Genomic DNA, 18,646 nt, shown 5'->3' with positions numbered 1-18,646 from the left:
CTGGAGAAGAGAAGGCTCCGGGGAGACGACGTGATTGTGGCCTTTCAATACTTAAAGAGCGCTACTGAGAAAGATGGGGACAGACTTTTTAGTAGGGCTTGTAGCAACAGGACAGGGGGGTAACAGTTTTAAACTTAAAGAGGGTAGATTCAGACTAGGTACAAGGAAGAAATATTTTATGATGAGGTTGATGAAACACTGGATCAGGTTGCCCAGAGAGGCTGGAGATGTTTCCACCCCTGGAAACATTCGAGGCCAGGCTGGACGGGGCTCTGAGCAACCTGCTCTAGTTGAAGATATCCCTGCTCCTTGCAGGAGGGGCTGGACTCGATGACCTTTAAAGGTCCCTTCCAACCCAAACCATTCTATGATTCTATAACATACCTTTCACCTTTCGCCGTGGCAAGTAACTCCCTTTCCAAGATACTATTAAGTCCAGGCGCTGTGTTGGAAGAAGGTAATTTTAGAAAGGAGGCAACAGAAGTCAGACTACTGTCAGGCAAAGTGCAACAGCTTAGCACACAGTTGGTAAAATTCTCTCTGTTATAAATTTTTTTCTATGGGTGGAGAAGTATGCATTCTTATAAGTCCTATCAGCTTTTTTTTCTTTTTGTTATGTTAAGTGATTTTCTCCACACCTGTGTGTAATTCCCAGCCACAGAAGCTTAACTACCACATGCAAATTTCAGCCTGTGTCAGCTTCTAACTTCCTCTAGCAAAAATAACTGCAGAGAGAAAATAAACAGGAGGAGGGGAAAGCATAACAAGGAATACTACGACATAGAATCTCATGTCATAGGACATATTAGGAAAAGGAACAAATACTACTCTTTGACACATTTTAGGAAAAAACCTACCTTGTCTCATTAAACCCATATTTCTGTATTGTGACCATACTTTATTTAACCCCAAATATGCTGGCATGCATTTTTGTGTTTCATATTGAGAAAAAAAAATAGTCCTTTTAATAGTAAAATGCATTCACTACGTTTACAAGAACTTGGAAGTGTCACATCAAGTAACAGACTCAACATTGTTATGCAACATACCTCTTTTTGTTGCATACTAAGATATGTACATTGCATAAATTTTAGTCATTTTTGATTGTCATTAACTGTGCTCACCCATTTGAATTTATATACCTAGTTTAACATAGCAGCTTGAAGTATTTCAAATAAATTAGTCAAATTTAAGACAGATCAAATATTTGTTATTGGAATAATTTTATTTCCATCTTCATTATGAATCGTCAGAGTCCTGACTATACCTCTTCTTGACTACTCTGTGACCATTTCTGTTACATCTGACAATTATGAGGCACCTTTTACCTAAGTAAGTGTACTGGAGGAAATGATACTAAGAAGTAGAAACAAGCCTGGGTTCTTCTTGTGCCACACAACAGGAAGATTGCAGCTATTTAAGTCTCCGACTTCTATCATCAAAATTCCGTCACAAAACTACAGTCCAAAACTACACCTGTCCACACAGAAAACTCCAACGGTTAATGGAAATCTACCCTGTGATCTTTTGACTCCACTTCCGATACTTCATCACACAAAGCTTCAGTTTCCAGAGTTGCAGCAGTCTTTCTCGATGGAGGAAAGATTCCAGCAGCTAGAATTATCTGTCCTGATACGAATCATGAGCACACACGAATCCACCTGGTGTGTAAAGTTTTAAGTTCAAATCAACTATCAAGCTAATATGTTAAGCCAGGAACTCTTTAATCAAATCTTCAATCAGAATCTCATGGCAAATGTAGCACACTTGAAAAATGCTTAGTTCACAAGGGCAGTGCCAGAAAGCACGTGTGCATCGCAAATTGAAAATTACGGAAAACTACAGAAGGTAGAGGATATAAATATAGAGAGGGTGTTGCACCTCGGGATTTTCCCAGTGTCGTTCCAGATATAGTATATGCCATTAATATTTCAGCAAGTAAGAAACCCAAAATACCCCAGCAATGCGACCTCTCACTGATTAAGATCATCAAGTTGTCTTCCTCTGGTTCTCTCAAACTGCCTCCAATGAAGTTATCATTTAGTCTAATAATTACTCTGGATTGTTCCCTCAACACTCTGTAATATATTGTGTGGAACTACAAAGAGCTATGTGAAATGCTTTGCTGTAGTGATACATAAACGGAAAAATACAAGAAAGCATTTAATTACTAAGAAGTGTGATAACTTGATAAAAGTAATACATTATCTGCTCTGCTCAGCTTGACCTCTCAACAGATAACTGGACAAGACATTTATTTCCTCATATTTAACTATTTAGACATAGATATATGTGTATATAAAAAAATGCTGGGAAAGAAAATCTGAAAAACTTACTTTTTTTTAATACAGTTTGAAAAACTATCATCATTAACTGGCATGCCTCAAATGTTGGATTCTTTCAGCATTGGGCAGTTAATTGATATGGCAATCCTTCCTTTCAAGACATAAAATTTTGCTCTACAACATGTATGAGACATGCAAGCATGTGTGCTGCCAGCAAGAAGTGAGAATTGTGGGAAAGGCCGTGGCAGAGGAGTCGGACAATACGCAGCTCGCATTTTCAGAGAACTGGGAATTGGCGTCCCTAAAAAGCTTTGGATTTCCAGCTGAAAATCTGCTCTGCACTATACAGCTTATAGTTGATACAGGTAACAAATTACTGGGAAATTAAGAGCTAATTATCATGACCCAACTAATTTATATTTTCTAACTGCAACTATCTTTTCCAAATTATGGTTCTAGGCTTGAAAACATCTTCACGTGAGCAGCCTGCATGGTACCGTTTGAGAGCCTCCATCAGTCCCCCATGCAAGACATTTCAGACTCTAGAACACCATTTTCACTATATTTGAAGACGACTGAAAATAGGGTCTGATACATGCACACCACCTAATTTTGAGGGTTCTGATCCTGAACAGACTAATAAAACTTGTTATTGCTGGACATAAACATTGCCACCTGAGCCTGCTCAAACAGCTAAGTATTGGCAAAATAAAAGCTTATAGCATGTGAAATGGTGAACACCAAAAGAAAAGGCTGATAACAAATCATTAATTTTTATCTTTGGTTTCTAAACTGCTTGTCAAATATTCACCAGTCTCATCAAACAGTAACCAAGAAGAAGGAAAACAAGAAGGCAAAAAGACTAAAGATGCTTTTTCTGATTGTTTTGAAAACTCCTAGGATTTGTACAAACATTTTACATGCAAGAGTAACCTTTTCTTTAAAATAAAGCGTGCATAAGATAATTAGATTTTAAAAGGTTTGTCAACTTTAGGTATTTTTTTTTTCTTAAATTGGCAAGCAGCTGTCATCTGTAACTGCAACAACATATCCAAAGGCATTAGATCAAAAAAAGATTTCAGCATTTATCCAATCTACTATTTTTTAAACAGTTCTTACCTAGGTCAGGCATTATTTTTCTCTTTCACCATGTGACAATTGCTAAGCAAATAGGGTACCATGTTTTTATAAGCCAAAGAAAAACTATCATACAAAACCACAAGCGTTCTTTGCCAGTCATGTACTACTACAGATTTTCAGTATAATTTGACCTCTCAAAATAGATAGGAGATACAATACCAGCATGATATCCAAGGAATTAACCAGTGTAATTCTCATTAAGGTTTTGCCATTAATCCCTGTACAGAGCGTACTGAAAATTTCTCAAATGATGTATTTCTAGATATTGGTAGAAATTACAGTTCTCTAGAATCAGATTATAATTATATAGGATTGCAAATTGTACGTTTGTCAGTTCCTAGAAACAAAATGGATAGCAAAATCTGCAATTCTAATGGCTGTTTTCATGCTAAATACAGATCCTGAGAACACTGCAGTTCATTTACCAATTAAGACAAAAATTGTTTCCCTTGTCTTTTTCTTCTCTTTTCTCTAAGATTCAGGCATATTATGAACCCACAGAAAGACAGTGATAAGTTTATTGGCCAGAAATAACACAGGAAAAATCTACTGACTCTTTACTTACTGCATAGAATAGACAAACTCTCCTTTTTAAAACATAACTCAGATGTACAGAAGATTGGGTATCGCTGAGTTTGGGGTTTTTACTTTTTTTTTTAATTCCCTTCTCTGTCTATTAAAGGAAAGATGAATGATAGTCCTACACTGAATTTCAACCTGTGGATTCAACCTGTGGAGCTTAAACGAATCTTCAATACTTGATCATATTGTGAGAAGTACTGCTTCCTATGTGTTTACAACTTGAAAAAAATAGCTTCAAGACAGAAAGAACAACCAGAATCTAGATTTTTGTAAATGTCACTTTCCATGTATTCAGAAAAAGTGCAAATTGTTTCCCATCCCAAATGTTTTTATAATAAAATAAAACCACCTCCATTTCTAAATATAAACCAGCACAGGTTTAGAGAGAGATCACTGATGAGAGCCACGCTCTTTGTAGCAGATTTGTTTAAGCATGACAGAAACAGGTCCTGAGGTAATTCAAGATACTGTAGGTCTTGGATTTTGTGCTTTCCATTTTTCACCAAAGAAAACAAGCATAATCTAATTTGCTCCAGTGCGTCATTTAAAAAGTCTAGAGATAAACCATCTTTGGTTTTGTGTAACTAAACAGATCGCAGTTGAAGTAGATCAGATTAGCTGCTAAAGAAAGACTGTGTTGACAAACAGTATGGAAAAGTTTATCAGCACTTTTTGTGGGTACAAAAAGCACAGTAAAACATACAAATCTATTTGCCAGGAGGCTGTCTTAAGCTTGTGTTTAACTCGTAAAGCAAAGGCTGGAAGAATAAGATGTAAAGGGTTTCTATTGAACAAAGAGCTGTTCAGGTGCTGTGACATGAGTAGCAAACCATTACAGGAAAGGGCTTTCACCACCCTTTTAATATTTTTTTAATATCTGGCTGAAGTTGCCATTTTAATTATTCCACTTCACCTGCTAGAATGCCTGTTAGCAACAATTATAGCAAAAGCAATCTCCACTGGGGACTGAAGCGCCACATACAGCCTTGTCAGTGGCCACGCTTCCAAGCCTGCTGGTTCCCTCCTAGGAAACACTTTCAATTAAAATGTGGGTAAAATATGAATAGAAATATGTGATTATCAGACTGGTTGCTGATTTTCTAGAACAGAAAGCCAATGATACCATGAAAGTAAAATTAAATTCAAAACATTTAGATCTTTGTCAGAGAAGTATTTCAGTTCTCTGTCTCACATGAAACATGTATGTTGACACTACATTTTGCATAAGAGTGCAAGACGGAAAGCAGGGAATGAGTGTATCTCTGGAAGTTTCAGGAAGAATTCTCATTTCCACAGGGGTTCTGTACTAAAATTTGACCAGAACGCTCAAACTTCAAATTCGTTCACTGACAATTCAGTATCAGTACATTGAGGGGCATTTGCCTGGTTTCTTAAGGAAGAAAGATTTATGCATTCATAATGTCTAGAATTTTTTTTCTTCAGTTGTATAATTTCAACTAAAGATGGGTAAATCTTTTTAACTCCAACAGATTTCAGGATGAAGGTGGTGGCTGGGTAGAGGCAAAGACCTTAAATAGCCTCTCCATGGAGATGAAGGTTTCGGGCTCAGCTCACTAATATTACTAGAGTAATGAGAATCCACATAGGGAAACGTTATGAATGACAGCTACAAGAATTCTGGCTTCAAAAGCTGTATTGATCCTAGGACCACTTCTTACAGGTATATTCAGCAGATCCCTTCCAACCCAAACACATTGTGAAGAAAGTTTACTTGGTTCATTTTTTTCTTATCTACATATGCATAGTTCTTATTATCTTAATTTGGATTTCTTATAAACAGACAAACAGAAATACAAAAGAAATTAAAAAGATAGTATATTTTAGAAGCAAGAAGGTGGAAGTGGAAGATAAAGCAAATACAATTCCTTCCCTGATCTCGCTACTGAGTTTTTATCCTGGAAAAGCCACACTTCTGCTGCATGTGCAGTGTCCCCACCTGTAACACAGGGGCACTACGCCTCTGCCTTTGCAGCAGCCCCCAGAGCTCCGCACGAAGCGCCCCACGTCAGGGTGAGACCCAAGACCACAAGACGGGCAGTGCACCACAGCACCACGCCAAGGTGTGTCCAGACCACCGAGGGACCCGTCACACTCGGCTCGCAAGCCGTGGCCACGCCACGAATCACCAGGCGTGTGCCAGGAAAAGGAGACAACAGCAGGAATAATGGGCGAGCACATGTACTCTCAGATAGAGGAATCTGTATCAGACAAAGCTGGAGACCCCTTTTAACCGTATCACATGTAATTAAACCACTTCTGGCACTGTGGGAAGCTATTTCCAAATGCATTTGAGTAAGCCAGAAAGTATCATTTTAGCTATCGGACCATTAAAAAAAGAGTGAAAAATAAGATCCCCCTTTGGGTCTAATCAACACTCATACGCGAGCAGATGTTTTTCTGCTCCTCTCAGATAAATACATAGGACTGTGTATCTTCTGGTTTCTTTATTGAACACTAATTGCCCACTGCACAAAACGTCTAATTGATGTAGCCTGTGATCACTGTTGTATGCACATTTTTCATAGCTCTAATATTTCAACGCACAACCCATGAGTTTGTTTGTTGTAGGATACAAGGTTACAAGGTGAGCCATTTCAGCCTGCAGGATCATCCACTGACTGTCATTCAGCTTCGTTCTGTCAGATTCAGAGGGACCCATTTTCCTGCTCTTTCAGCACCCAGTCAAAACTGGAACAGGATGAGAAAGAGTTCAGCCCAAGAATTATGGAAAGAAATCCATCTGGCACAAGCAAGTTAGAAATGCACAAGACAGCAACGGCCTCCTCTACGTGACCCTTCAGAAGCATTTATCATTCTGGGGTAGGGCTGTACTGCTACCAGGGCGCGTGCTCTTATCGTTAAGTGCGGCAAACGGGGAGCACACAGCGTGCTTCTCTGGGCTGCCAGCCTCACAACGGTGACCAGAGGCTGCTTGCCCACATCGCTGAAGCTACGTGTGCTTGCAAACCATGCTGCTCCCCAGGGAAGACATCTGCTCTCCCTTGCTCCCATGTGCTGACAGAAGGACCTCTGCTTGAATCTGAAATCTACTTTAGAAAGACTTTTGATGACAGTTCCTGGATGGGAGCACAGACCTGACATCCTGCTCAAATATTTATCTGCTTTATGATTATTAAAAGATTTAATTTAAGAAGAGCTGGAAGAGTATAAGGAAATACTGCCATTGACTTACTGACAAATTTATGTCCAGGGACTCTCCCAGCAGCACATACGCTATTCTCCCCAAAACCAACATCAGCCATTTGACAGCGCACTGAACAAAGCACTACAGATCAAACTTCCAGATACAGAGGACTCACACGAAAAGGGAAAGAACCACAGAAACAAGCTCAATAAGTTTCCTTAAGTATTGAGTATCATTAGAATACAGAGGTAGGCATTTTGTGATGTAAAAAGAAAACAAATGTCTTTCATTTCTCCAAGTAAATAACTTAGGGAATTATTAATAGTGACTCAATCATTGCTAGTTATAAACCTATTCTAAAGGAGTGAAAATAAAAAATACAGAAACAATATCATAGCCATTTTGATGAAAAAGTAGCAACAAGATAGAAGTCATCAAGTGCAAAGTGAAAAGCAAGACCATACAGAACACCATCTTTCTATTTACTATTTATTACAATATGCAGTCATGTTTGGCATTGTTAATCCAAGTCCATAGTAAATGCAATCTTGCAGAGCTGGCTGTAAACTAAAACCCTTTGGGCTGAATTTTCATCCCAATGCACAGAGAGTTACTCTGAGGACTCCTCGCAATGTCAATTGGACGTATTTACAATTCATCATGCAATGCAGTGAAAACTTCTATGCCTCTAATGTACCTTACGTTTTCCTTCAGAATAAGCTTTTTCAGATGAGAATGAGTTGTTCTTGCCAAAGAACACATAAAAACTGCAACGTGTTACATGCTGTTTGTCATTTTGACTAGGCAGCACAATAGTCATTCTCCTCCCTTCTCTCTCCACCACATTAAGTATTTTCAACAGAAACTTCAGATTTTCGAAGAGGCTCCCGATTAGGAAATAATGTGAGCAGAGAATCAGAGTGACCCTGAGCACTCTTGAAAATCCAGCCATAGACTCTTCTTCCCTGTGTAGTATTACATTCCATCCTTTGAAAGGCCTATACCAGCCTAGTGCTAATATACAGCTATTCTGCACATGTTCTTCAGTCCTCTGTTTCAAAATCTTTATATTTTAATGGAATGCAACAATCAATAAACAAAGTCCAGCAACTGGATAGTCATTTCCAATGAGCTCCTGGCTGCCTTACTATCTCCTTCAAATTTTGTTATGGCTTATATTATATTGGAACCACTTCAATGAAATGGTGGCTTTCAGAAATTATAATTTATTGCAAATAAAATTAATTTTCTAAGCCTTAAAATCTTTCCTTCCAAGTCTAGATTTCACTGGATTCTTTTGCCAGAACTCTTTGTAAGAGAATGACAATTTATCAAATCCAAATCTTGTAAACTCAATGACCTCCAGAGTTTCAGGAGAAAATCTTAGGGTGTGGGGGGACAGGCCCAGCCCACACCAACAAATAACCTGAAAGTCCAGGTACCTCATCTGAAGTATTACAAATACTTTCCTAAGGAATGAAACACACAGGGCAGAGACTTGAACACTTGAACTTGCATATCCCACCTTCCAGGCTATGCAAACGTAATTTCACATTTTTTTTCCAACAGAATAATCTGGAAATCATTCTGATACAGGTGCACAGGATTGGAAAGCTTTTTTTCTTCTAATGGTACTCAGAACAACCTCTTATCTTGCAAAGCCTCAAGCATATAGCATTAAATGAATAAATAACAGAAGGTGTCTGAGAATCAAAACAGGAAGGAATAAGGGAAGGAAAGGAGAAAGGGAGGAGATTTCATTTCATTTAAATTTCTTCTGTGCTGGTTTTTCTTGATCTTTAAAATCTGTGAGTGATATTCAAGCCCCAAGGAAGTAATTAACAATTTTTCAAGCTGCATTGATACTGCCAGAATACTACACTATGTCATTATTTGAAATAGCTAACATTTAAAAGGCATTTTCCAGGATGCCTCAAACTTCTAGCAATGCCATGATGTTTTTGCACTGATATGATGGCCCAGTTTCTCTGGGTATTAATATAGTATTCCGTAATTAATATATCTGGCACATCCAAGAAGAATTATCCTAGTATTCTGAAGAGCCAGCACCTAGATTAGGTCGCTCATAGGTGGCCAGTGCTCTTACCAGCCAAAAATTAACATTCTTAGTTTAGACCAGATAATGAATTTTAAATTAAAAGTTAGATCCACATTGTGAACTGTGCTATGATAGATACCCAGCTAGCTATAAACAAGCTAACACACATACTGGAAACAGTTTAACTATGGTAGTCCCTAGCTCCTCACAGACTGAACTGCATTGCTCCTCAAAGGAGTAAATCATTTCTGCATTTTTGATGTTGCTGTACGGTTTTCAGTATCTGTGTTAGCTCATATGCAGCTCACCCAAATGTCTCTCTACTGCACTGCAGCATACAGCATGGACATACCACAGAGATCAAATACAGAAGGAAAGAATTTAACCAATTCAACACCAAGAAAAGCTACAGGGTTCTCCGTGTCTCCATCATTGCATAGATTTAACAATACGCAATATGCAGAGGCACCTTGAGCTCTGCCTTAAGGACAGGCAATAAAACAAAGCTAGTGTTATTCCAGGGCAAGCACAAAAACTTTCTCTAAAACCTTGTACTTCACTTTTTAAATCTGCAGCAACAGCCAGTGAAGTGATTTAAAATTCAGTAACCTGGAAGAATCAATTACCAAGGTCTGACTCACTGGTGTATAGAGACATCTTTAATGTTATTTAATGTTGCTCTACAGATATAGTGTCCCAAAAGATGCATTTTTTACCATATAACTAACCGAAAGTTTTAGGTAGGCATATAAGAGTTCATGCAATCTCTAGGTCTGCAAAAGACTGTTTAATGGAAATTCGCACTTCTGGCTTGAGTCTTGGGATATGTATCTGCCAAAAATAGTGGGATGCATTCCAAGGTACAGTAAGTATCTTAGTTTTTCAGTTGCCACTCAACCTGACCTGAGCAGTTAGTCTCAAGTCATTGTCCAGAAAAGTTATCTATTCTTCTATTCTTTTATTTCTACAATACATCCAATAATTTCCTCAAATTTTCAGAAGTAAGAATTGCAACATGATGCAATTTTTTTTTTTTTTGTTACTGTAGACAAGTGAAAATGCTGCTGTAGTAGTATCAGTTAGCAACAACCTGCTCTGGAAAAAAACAGAAACCAGTTTTCCTTACGCTTCTTGCTGTGGCACAGGTACCATTAATAGAAATACCTAGCCTTTAACTTTACTCATTTTGCTTTCAAACTGATACCAAATTTGAAACACAGACCCGTTTTGATCCCTTCCCCAAACACAGATCAAATACTGACATATCTGTATTTCACTTGCAGATACAATTTCCAACTTAGTCATAATTTGAAGTTAATCACAGAATTTCTTCATCTTGTAATTTCTCACCTGCAGGTAGCTAGAGCTGTGATTACAATTAAAATTACCATTAAAAACTTCATGCTGTGGTTTCATTACCTGTGTCAAATGAGCTATATTAATTATGAATTATGATATTCACAGACTTGTGTTAACATGCATCTCAACAGGAACCATGAGGTTTCCACTGAAATCTGCAATTCAAGACTTAATTTTGGTAAATATCTAAGAAGTCAAGCTAAAATTCAACTTCATGAAAGAATGACTCGGGCACTTGTGTTGTCAGAGCGCAAGATAAGTATGCCACTCGCAAAGTGCGCTCGCACATTCATATTAATGTATTATAGACTGCTTGCCATTATTTGCTCAGCTAGAAAGTGAGCTCAGAGAAGGTCGTGGAACCAATCCAATTCCCTTTTGAGTCAATAGAAAGGCTCTTGCAGCCCCTCTTTGTGCCTGCCTCCTGCAAGCGACCGCACAGCTACATGTAAGGCAGAGCGTGGTGTTACGCTCTACAGCATCCCCACCTCCAGGTGTAAGGAGAGTACTCTGACTGCGCAGAATCTGCATCCAAAATCTGCAAAGTTCTTGTACTGGCAGAAGCAGTTACTGTCCTCTCCTGTAATAAGGCCCTACTGCACTTCCCCAAAGGAAGTGTTTCAAACTGGGTCACTTTTTCCCTTTAAGGATAAATAATAGATAAATGTGTAAGCTCCCAACGTATTAGCAATTCAAAAGTATGAAAGCTACTTCTACTGCAATCACTGAAAGTAAAGATATATTTTAGCTTCTTATTGATGTAAAAGAAGCAAATACAAATACATCTAGTAAATAATTTAATTACAGAGCAAACTGAGCATTTAAAGACCTTCCTAAGTGTCACAAAGCTACACAACATAAATATAAACTGAAATTATTCAGTACATGATCCGCAATACATCCATGGTTACTGAACATGTATAAAGCAAAAAAAGCTATGTTACTATCAAGTATTAGATAAAACAAGCTGGTGTAAAACAGCTATGTCAGGAGAAAAAAAAAAAGGTTTCATCTTTTATCACATGTACTCGTCCTGTTCCAAAATAATTACTCCAATCTTTCCACCTTCTCCCATAGTTACCTTTGCACACTCTATACACTCTTCTCTGGGAGCGCGTTTCCTTATCTAGTTGAGTCACTATCCCCTTCCTTCCTATTTTCTTAAGAACAGGATAGTCAAAAGAAGCTGATGATCATATGTCTGTAACAAAAATGAAAGCAACAAGAAGTATGCCAACAATCACCCTGATCTTTTGCTTTTATTTTGTGCCCTTTTGTGCTCTTTTGTACCTATCTTCTAAACTGAAAATTCTTCAGACTGAAGACTGTCTTGCTGTATACCTGTATACTATTAGCATCATACAAACGATAACAGAGCCCAGAGAGGCGTTGTATTTTCAGCTGAGAGTCCTCAGAACTTGCTGGTACCGTCCTGCCACTACGTCATGATAAAAGAGATTGCAAAAATACAAGAGAACAGTTCTTCATTTACCCACCAGCAGCCCTTTGCATGAAACAGACTACCACCAAGAAGGGCATCTCCTAATCGCAGTTACCGGCCTTCATATACCACAGTAACAAAAGCTTCAGCAATAAGTGAGATATAAAATAAGCACTGATTATAACATCCATGCTAAAAACAGTAATCTTTGCATAATCTGCTGCAAATACTGAAACTAATTCTCGATAATCTACAAAAAAAAAAAATTCAGCTTCAAAAAATTGCAAACAGTACTAACTACTTAAGTAATACAACAAAAAGATGGGATACATTTATTCAAAAGTTACAAACAATAAAATACAAATTAAAGAGAAAACATTTACAGAGAAGGGTACCATATAGCTGGCAAGACAGAATCCTATTTTCATGAACAATCTCAAAGTGGGAAAGAGAGAAGAAAGAAAAAAAAGAGGAAAGGAAAGCAAGATATAGGGACAAATGGCAAAAAGAAATCTGTTCATGAAGAGAAAGAACAGAAAAGCATGAATTAGAAAATAAGTCAGTAGTATGAGGGGAAGAGAAATGAGGAGGAAGTGTGAAAAGAATCCAGCTCTCTAGAATTTTTTGTTACTAATAAAAAGTACCACCTTCCAGAAAAGCTGTTGCTTGCATGTCTAAATGGATGCCACTTCAAGGAAAGTCCAAAAACACTCAGGCGTAAGAGTCAAAACTGTCCCACTTGGGGAACTGCAAGAGGAGACATAGCATTTCATACCCACTTTCCGGCTGTGATCCAAATCTGGCACAGATGGCTTGTAAATGATTGTTACTGCCAGAAACCTGCAGATGATTGTCGCTACCAGAAACCCATTGGCCTATTATGAAATGAGTTTTAGTCTCAATTTGGCTGTTGATACTGCAAAGGTGGTTGGGGGTCACAATACCATAGGACGGTGCAGCTGCTTATCTGTCATACGGCCCAAAGCGCACCCTGCAAGAGGTGGCAAAGCCCTTTCAAGCCCCTTACTTAAATCCACCTTTGGCACACTGCAAAGCACAGGACGACTAGGTTTCATTCCCAGCTCTCCTGCTGATCTCCCTTGAGCCTTGTCCCATTTCCATTTAAGCCAATTCCCCGCAATTTCCACAGGTCTCTATTTCCCTCACTGGTAAAACTGAAGTGATACTTTATTTTCCTCACCTCTCTTTTCTGCCTGGTTGATTTAGGCTATCAGCTTCAGGGTAGCAATTGCCTCTGACGATGTGCTTGTACAGCTCCCTAACACGGATGCCAGGCAGAACAGGACTTTGATCTCAGCTGGAGTCTCTATGCACTACAGCAGTAACACCCTATATAAGAGCACAGACCCCCATTAAGGGGGAGCTCTAACTTAAACGTTTTAAAAGCACACAACTAGGCTAATTTTATATATCACAATAACCTGAGACAAGACAGCCTAATTTAGAGCAAAGGAGACACACGCTCTTTGTTCCCTTTTCTTTAGAAAAGGCAGCGCTCTCATAAATTATCAATGCCATTCCCCACAGCAGGCAGCTGAGAGCGAGCTTGCCTGCATTGCGATGCACTCAGTCACAAACTGCACCTTGCAGCGGGGTGGGTACTCTACCTGCACTGCTACCTTTAGAATGTCGAGGCTTAAAGGTAGATAATATCCCAATACCTCAAATAAATGCAGCGACAAATGTGTGGGACACCCTTGGTCTTCAAGCCTGTTCCTGTTCCAGGACTTGTTTACACATCACGCTTTCAGAAATGTTCTTATCTGCTCTAATTGCCGTGATTCATGAATTTACAACACAGCTGTGCTCCACAATTTTCATCCAACTGTAATTCTTCACTTTGCAAATAAATAACTAGTGACTGTTTATAGCTGCAATATCTAAGCACAGCTTTAAAACTTCAGAGCAAATTCATAAAAGCTACAAAAAATTGAGTATAATAAAAAATGTCACAAATAAAATAATGTATATTATTACCATCATCATGTACATATCAAGACGCATTATACCACCGCAAATGCGCGCTGTGTATTCTGCTTTAGACAGCGCCCTCCGCGCAAAGTGCCAGACCCCCCGTGGCACAGCCCGTGGGTTCCCCTTGGGCTACGGCAGGTTTATCCGCACAAGCCAAGTCCCAGCAGAATTACCCAGACCCTTTACAGGGAACTCTGGGGAGTTGGGGCAAATTTATTCCTATGTGGACTGCGCTTTTCAGCTAACAAAGTTTATATATTTCTCATTAAATAGGTTAGATAGTTTTGTAAATGCTGCTTTTTAAGTTATAGTATTAAGATTCATTTTAAAGAAGCAAGAGAAAAATATAAGAACAAATTATAATAATAGGGACTGGGGCCTTACTGTGACTGAGTGTATCAATACTTTTATCTTAGCTAGCAACAGTTTCATTTAACTATAGTTAGGTAGTACAAGGAACGTGCTCACTTATTCAAGACACACCAGCATAAAATATAAATTAATATGTTAATTTCAGAAATTCTATAAATTAAAAATGAGTTCTGGAAAAAGATATGAAACTGAAACATACTGTTGAACAACAAAAACTGAACTCCTGTGAATCTGTAACGATTCCCAGATACTTCTGCTTTGTATTTTCTACTGGAAACTGCTAAAGGATACCAAAAAAAACCACTACTGTGCTTGAAAACATAATTCCTAAAGAAGTTACCTCTTACTCTTAACTGCCATCAGGAACCACCTTTGGGGCTGGGAGCAGCTACATTATGAACTTATTTTTCACTTGAGTCTAAACTATTTTGATCCTTTATAATAAAGGACAGAAACATTGTTAAAAATGTGTTCAATTTAAAAAAGAATTCCTAGCTCGTTGTACCCAGTATGTAGCTTCATATGAGTATGTGCTTAATCGTGTGCTTGAATTTCTATCTATAAAATAGTTTCATGAAAATATTTACTTTAAAAAATAATTTCTCAATTGTATTTCATAACATTAGTGAACTCAAATCTCTTAATCCTATGACTATTAGTGTTTCAAAAGCAGAATACACAAGAGAAGAAGAAAATACATTAAGGGCAAAATACCGAAATTGCATACTTACAAATAATACGAATCTTTTATCCACCTCAGCATGAAAAAGTTAGCGCTGACACTGAAAGAATTACCTGCTATTTTTTGGTAACTCACCCAAAATGTTCTTGGTATCTTAAAAGTGGAAGTATAATCTGTTTTGTGAGTTTTAGACATGCAGGTGGATTGCTTAATGAGTTGTGCACGACACACAGAACTGATTCCCTCTGGCTCATTTCACTTGTAAAGAAAAATATGATATTTTACTAAAGAAAAAAACACTTCTCTGTTTGAATTAATTCAGGTACATAGCTGCATGTGCATCTGATTGCTAGGAGGAACATCGTAGGTTTAGGAGTCACGCTACCATTTTAAAGTCCGTGCCAAAGTTGAAACAGCTTTGCCAAGCTCAGAGAAGGACTTGCAGCATTTTCTAGCACACTGTACATCAGCAAGGCTCAGGCCACGTCCTATACGTCTTTACAGACTTCAGCATGCCCGACAGCCTGTGCTCTGTCCCCCACGCTAGCAGCAGTGCCACTGTTGGCTGTCACATGCCACCCAAGCCATAAAGAAGCTGGGGAACAGGCCTCCAAGCTTTGAGAGTCAGCAACCATTGAACTCACTACAGTAAACAGGAATCTGAAGCAATGGCGCAGATAAGCGTGGGGCATTTTGTTCCCGGACAGAAGATGAACTATTCCAAGGGGTGCACATCAGGCCTCTCCTGTGTATTTCACTCCTACAAAATGGTCCTTTGACCTAATTTACTAATAAAAGTGTTTTCACATGTATTCTCAGTCACATCGGCATTCAGAAACTATTGTTTCCTGAGTAAGTACATTTAGGGGATCCTAGAGAATGCTTTAAATGAGCAAGTTCAATGAGATTTGCAATGATATACCTCTAACTCAGGAATTAGCTCTGTAGACTGAAAAACAAGTCAACTTCTTGAGAGAACTCTATAGTAGAAACCTAAACAAAGACACTTCAAAGCAGAAGCATGGTTTGTTTGCCTTTAGGTTTGGGGCAGTCCTTGGCAGTTTCTGGCCATAAACATACAATTAACGTTCAAGAATAATAGTATATTAGAAAAGACACGAGTATCATCAGATCTGTGCTTCTCTGAAGATCTACCACTTTGTCTCCCTGAACTGCTCTGAGAAGAGATGTTTCGTTTCCTTCTTCAAGGCCACTGCTACGAAAGCCCCCAGCAAACTTTTGGCATTGGCCTCTGCAGAGCCTTGTGTACAGTGAGAGAACGGGCAAACCGTTACTCTGCTGCTGGGAAGAGCCACGAACAGCTGTTCTTCTGGTGTTTTTGCTTTCATTACGTGGCTTGACATTGCATCAGAAAGCATCTACTAGTCATTTTTGAAGCCTTATTGCCAATTCCTTATGTCTTTTCAAAACACACAGTCTGAAAGAGGTATTGAAGAGACAGTGGTGATATTCTTGGGTTCACTGTCATCAGTTTTCCTTCTTTCTGATTCTTCTATTGATTAGAACTATCACACACTCAGACTAAAACAGCGGACTTCCAGTCGTGCATCCACCGTTTAATTTTTTTCTCTGTATTAAGGAGTAATTTATTTGTGTTTATGTTGCACTCACTGTGGCATATGGTCGCTACAAATTGTCATTTAGAATGGGGTAAACTACAACTGACCTGCTTAAACAGCTGTCTTTGCTTTAAAATGCATTCTGTAAATATTTTTAATTTCGTAATTCTCCTCAAAAAAAAAGGTTTATGTTACTGTATCTAACTTGTCTTATTTACAACCAAACGAATGAAACCAACATGCTCTACTGTCTTACCCAGAACACCTTTTTAAAACACCCCTGATTTCTTTTCACAATAATTCCATTTGAAAAAGAGACTTTAATGAAAACTAAGAAACCTCATAACGTTAACGCCACTCCGCACAGCAGATTCAGAAATGGCTTTACCGTCGTTGCACAGCCCAGCCCATCCCGCCCGGAGCTGTCTCCTCGGCTCGCTCTCTCCTCGCACCGGCGAGTCAGAAACAAACTATTCTCTCATTCCAGCAGCGAACGCTGCCGCCGCTCCAAAACCGGGCGCCCGGGGCAGGGACGGGCAGGGCACCGCCGAGCCGCCCCCAGCGCTGCGAGGCGGAGGGGGCCAGAGCGGCCCCTCCGCGGGGCGAGCGGGGCTCCGCACGTCCCGGGGCCGGGGCCGGGGCCGGCTCCCGCAGCGCCGGGCCCCCGCCGCCCGCTGACGCACGGGGCTCTCGGGCAGCGGCACCGCGCGGCGGCTCCCGTAGCTTATGGCAACGGCGGAGCCAATGGCAGCCGCCCGCCGGGCGCTGCCATGGCGATCCCGCTCCTCGCCATGGCGGCACCGCCGCTCCGCTCCGCGAGGAAGCGGCGGCCGCGCCCGCGCCCTGCCCGGCCCCGCCGCCGCTGGCGCCCGGCGGAAGGGGCAGCGGCGCCCGCCGCCGCCCGGCGGGGCCGGGTCCCCGCGGCCAAGGGGCGACGGCCGCCACCGACGGCGCAGCGCGCCGCCTGCTGCCGCCCGGCCCGCCGGGGGGCCCTGTGGCGGAGGCAGGGAGGGCAGCTCTCCCGCCGCGGAGCGAGCGCGGCTCTCCCAGCGGCGCTCCCGCTCCCCGCCCGCCGCGGGCCCGACAGCTCTCCCCGGGGACCAGCCCCTGAACTTCGCGGAGCGGGACCGGACCGAAGTTGGGAGGCGGGACCGGGGCCCCCCTCCGAGACCGCCCGCCGGCCGGCAGGCACGGGACCCGCCGCGCCCCGGGCAGGGTCCGGCCGCCCCGGCCCCGCCGCCGAGGCACAGGTTCCGGCGGCGACCGCCCGAGCCCGCCGAGGGGCAGCGGCTCCAGCCCGGGAGCAGCCCGGGTCCCTCCGGCCGTCCCCCGCACCGCTGCGCCCCGGCCGGGCTCCCCCCTACCTGTAAGGGATCCAGTCCGCCTGGTGCCTTGAAGTCATCTCTCCCTGGCGACGCTGCCCGCAGCCGAGGAGGGGGACGCGGCCGCTGCTGCCCGAGTCGGAACCCGCCACGGCGCGGGCAGCATCCTCCGTCCGGGGCGGGGGCGGGCGGCGCGCCGGTTATCCCGGCAGCGGCCGCAGAAACATCCCCCCGGGGAGGGCTCCCAGCGGCGGGCCGGGCTGCATGGGGAGGGGGGCGGCCGGGGGCAGCGGGAGGCGGCTCCCAGCCCTTCCTCCCTGCCCGGAGCGGCGGCTGAGTCGGGCACCGGAGCGGGGGAGGGGGCCGCGGGAGGGGGCGGAGGAAGGGCCAGCGGCGGGCAGGGAAAGGCAGGGCAGCAGCGCCGCGTCGCCGCTGCCGCTACCCGCCCGCCCCCCCGCTGCCGCCGCCGCGCTGAGGCATCGCCCGGGCGAGGCGGGCCGAGCCGAGCCGAGCCGCGCCGCCCTCCGCGCCGGGCCCGCCCCTGCCCCGTCAGCCGCGCCGCCACTGGGCATGTGCGGGGCGCCGCGGCCGGCGAGGGCCGAGCACGGCTCGGATCGGCTCGGCGTGGCTGGCGCCGCCCCCGCGGCGGGCAGCGGCCGGGCC

The 18,646-nt window shown here is 42.1% G+C and overlaps 1 protein-coding gene across 1 annotated transcript in view; it reads right to left on the bottom strand.

Moving 5' to 3' along the window:
- The window catches only part of TUB (TUB bipartite transcription factor), a 77,017-nt gene extending 58,815 nt beyond the window's left edge, over positions 1–18,202 (bottom strand). Inside the window, exon 1 of the mRNA XM_082316608.1 lies at positions 18,026–18,202. Within this exon, the coding sequence (XP_082172734.1) occupies positions 18,026–18,063 (38 nt within the window). The 5' untranslated portion in view covers positions 18,064–18,202. The remainder of the gene's footprint in view (positions 1–18,025) is intronic.
- Between the last annotated feature and the right edge of the window lie 444 nt (positions 18,203–18,646).

Source organism: Platalea leucorodia, assembly GCF_965183815.1.
Source record: "Platalea leucorodia genome assembly, chromosome: 7".
NCBI classification, from domain to species: Eukaryota; Metazoa; Chordata; class Aves; order Pelecaniformes; family Threskiornithidae; genus Platalea; species Platalea leucorodia.
The sequence above is the reverse complement of the archived record's forward strand: the minus strand, read 5'-3'. Positions and strand labels throughout refer to the sequence as shown.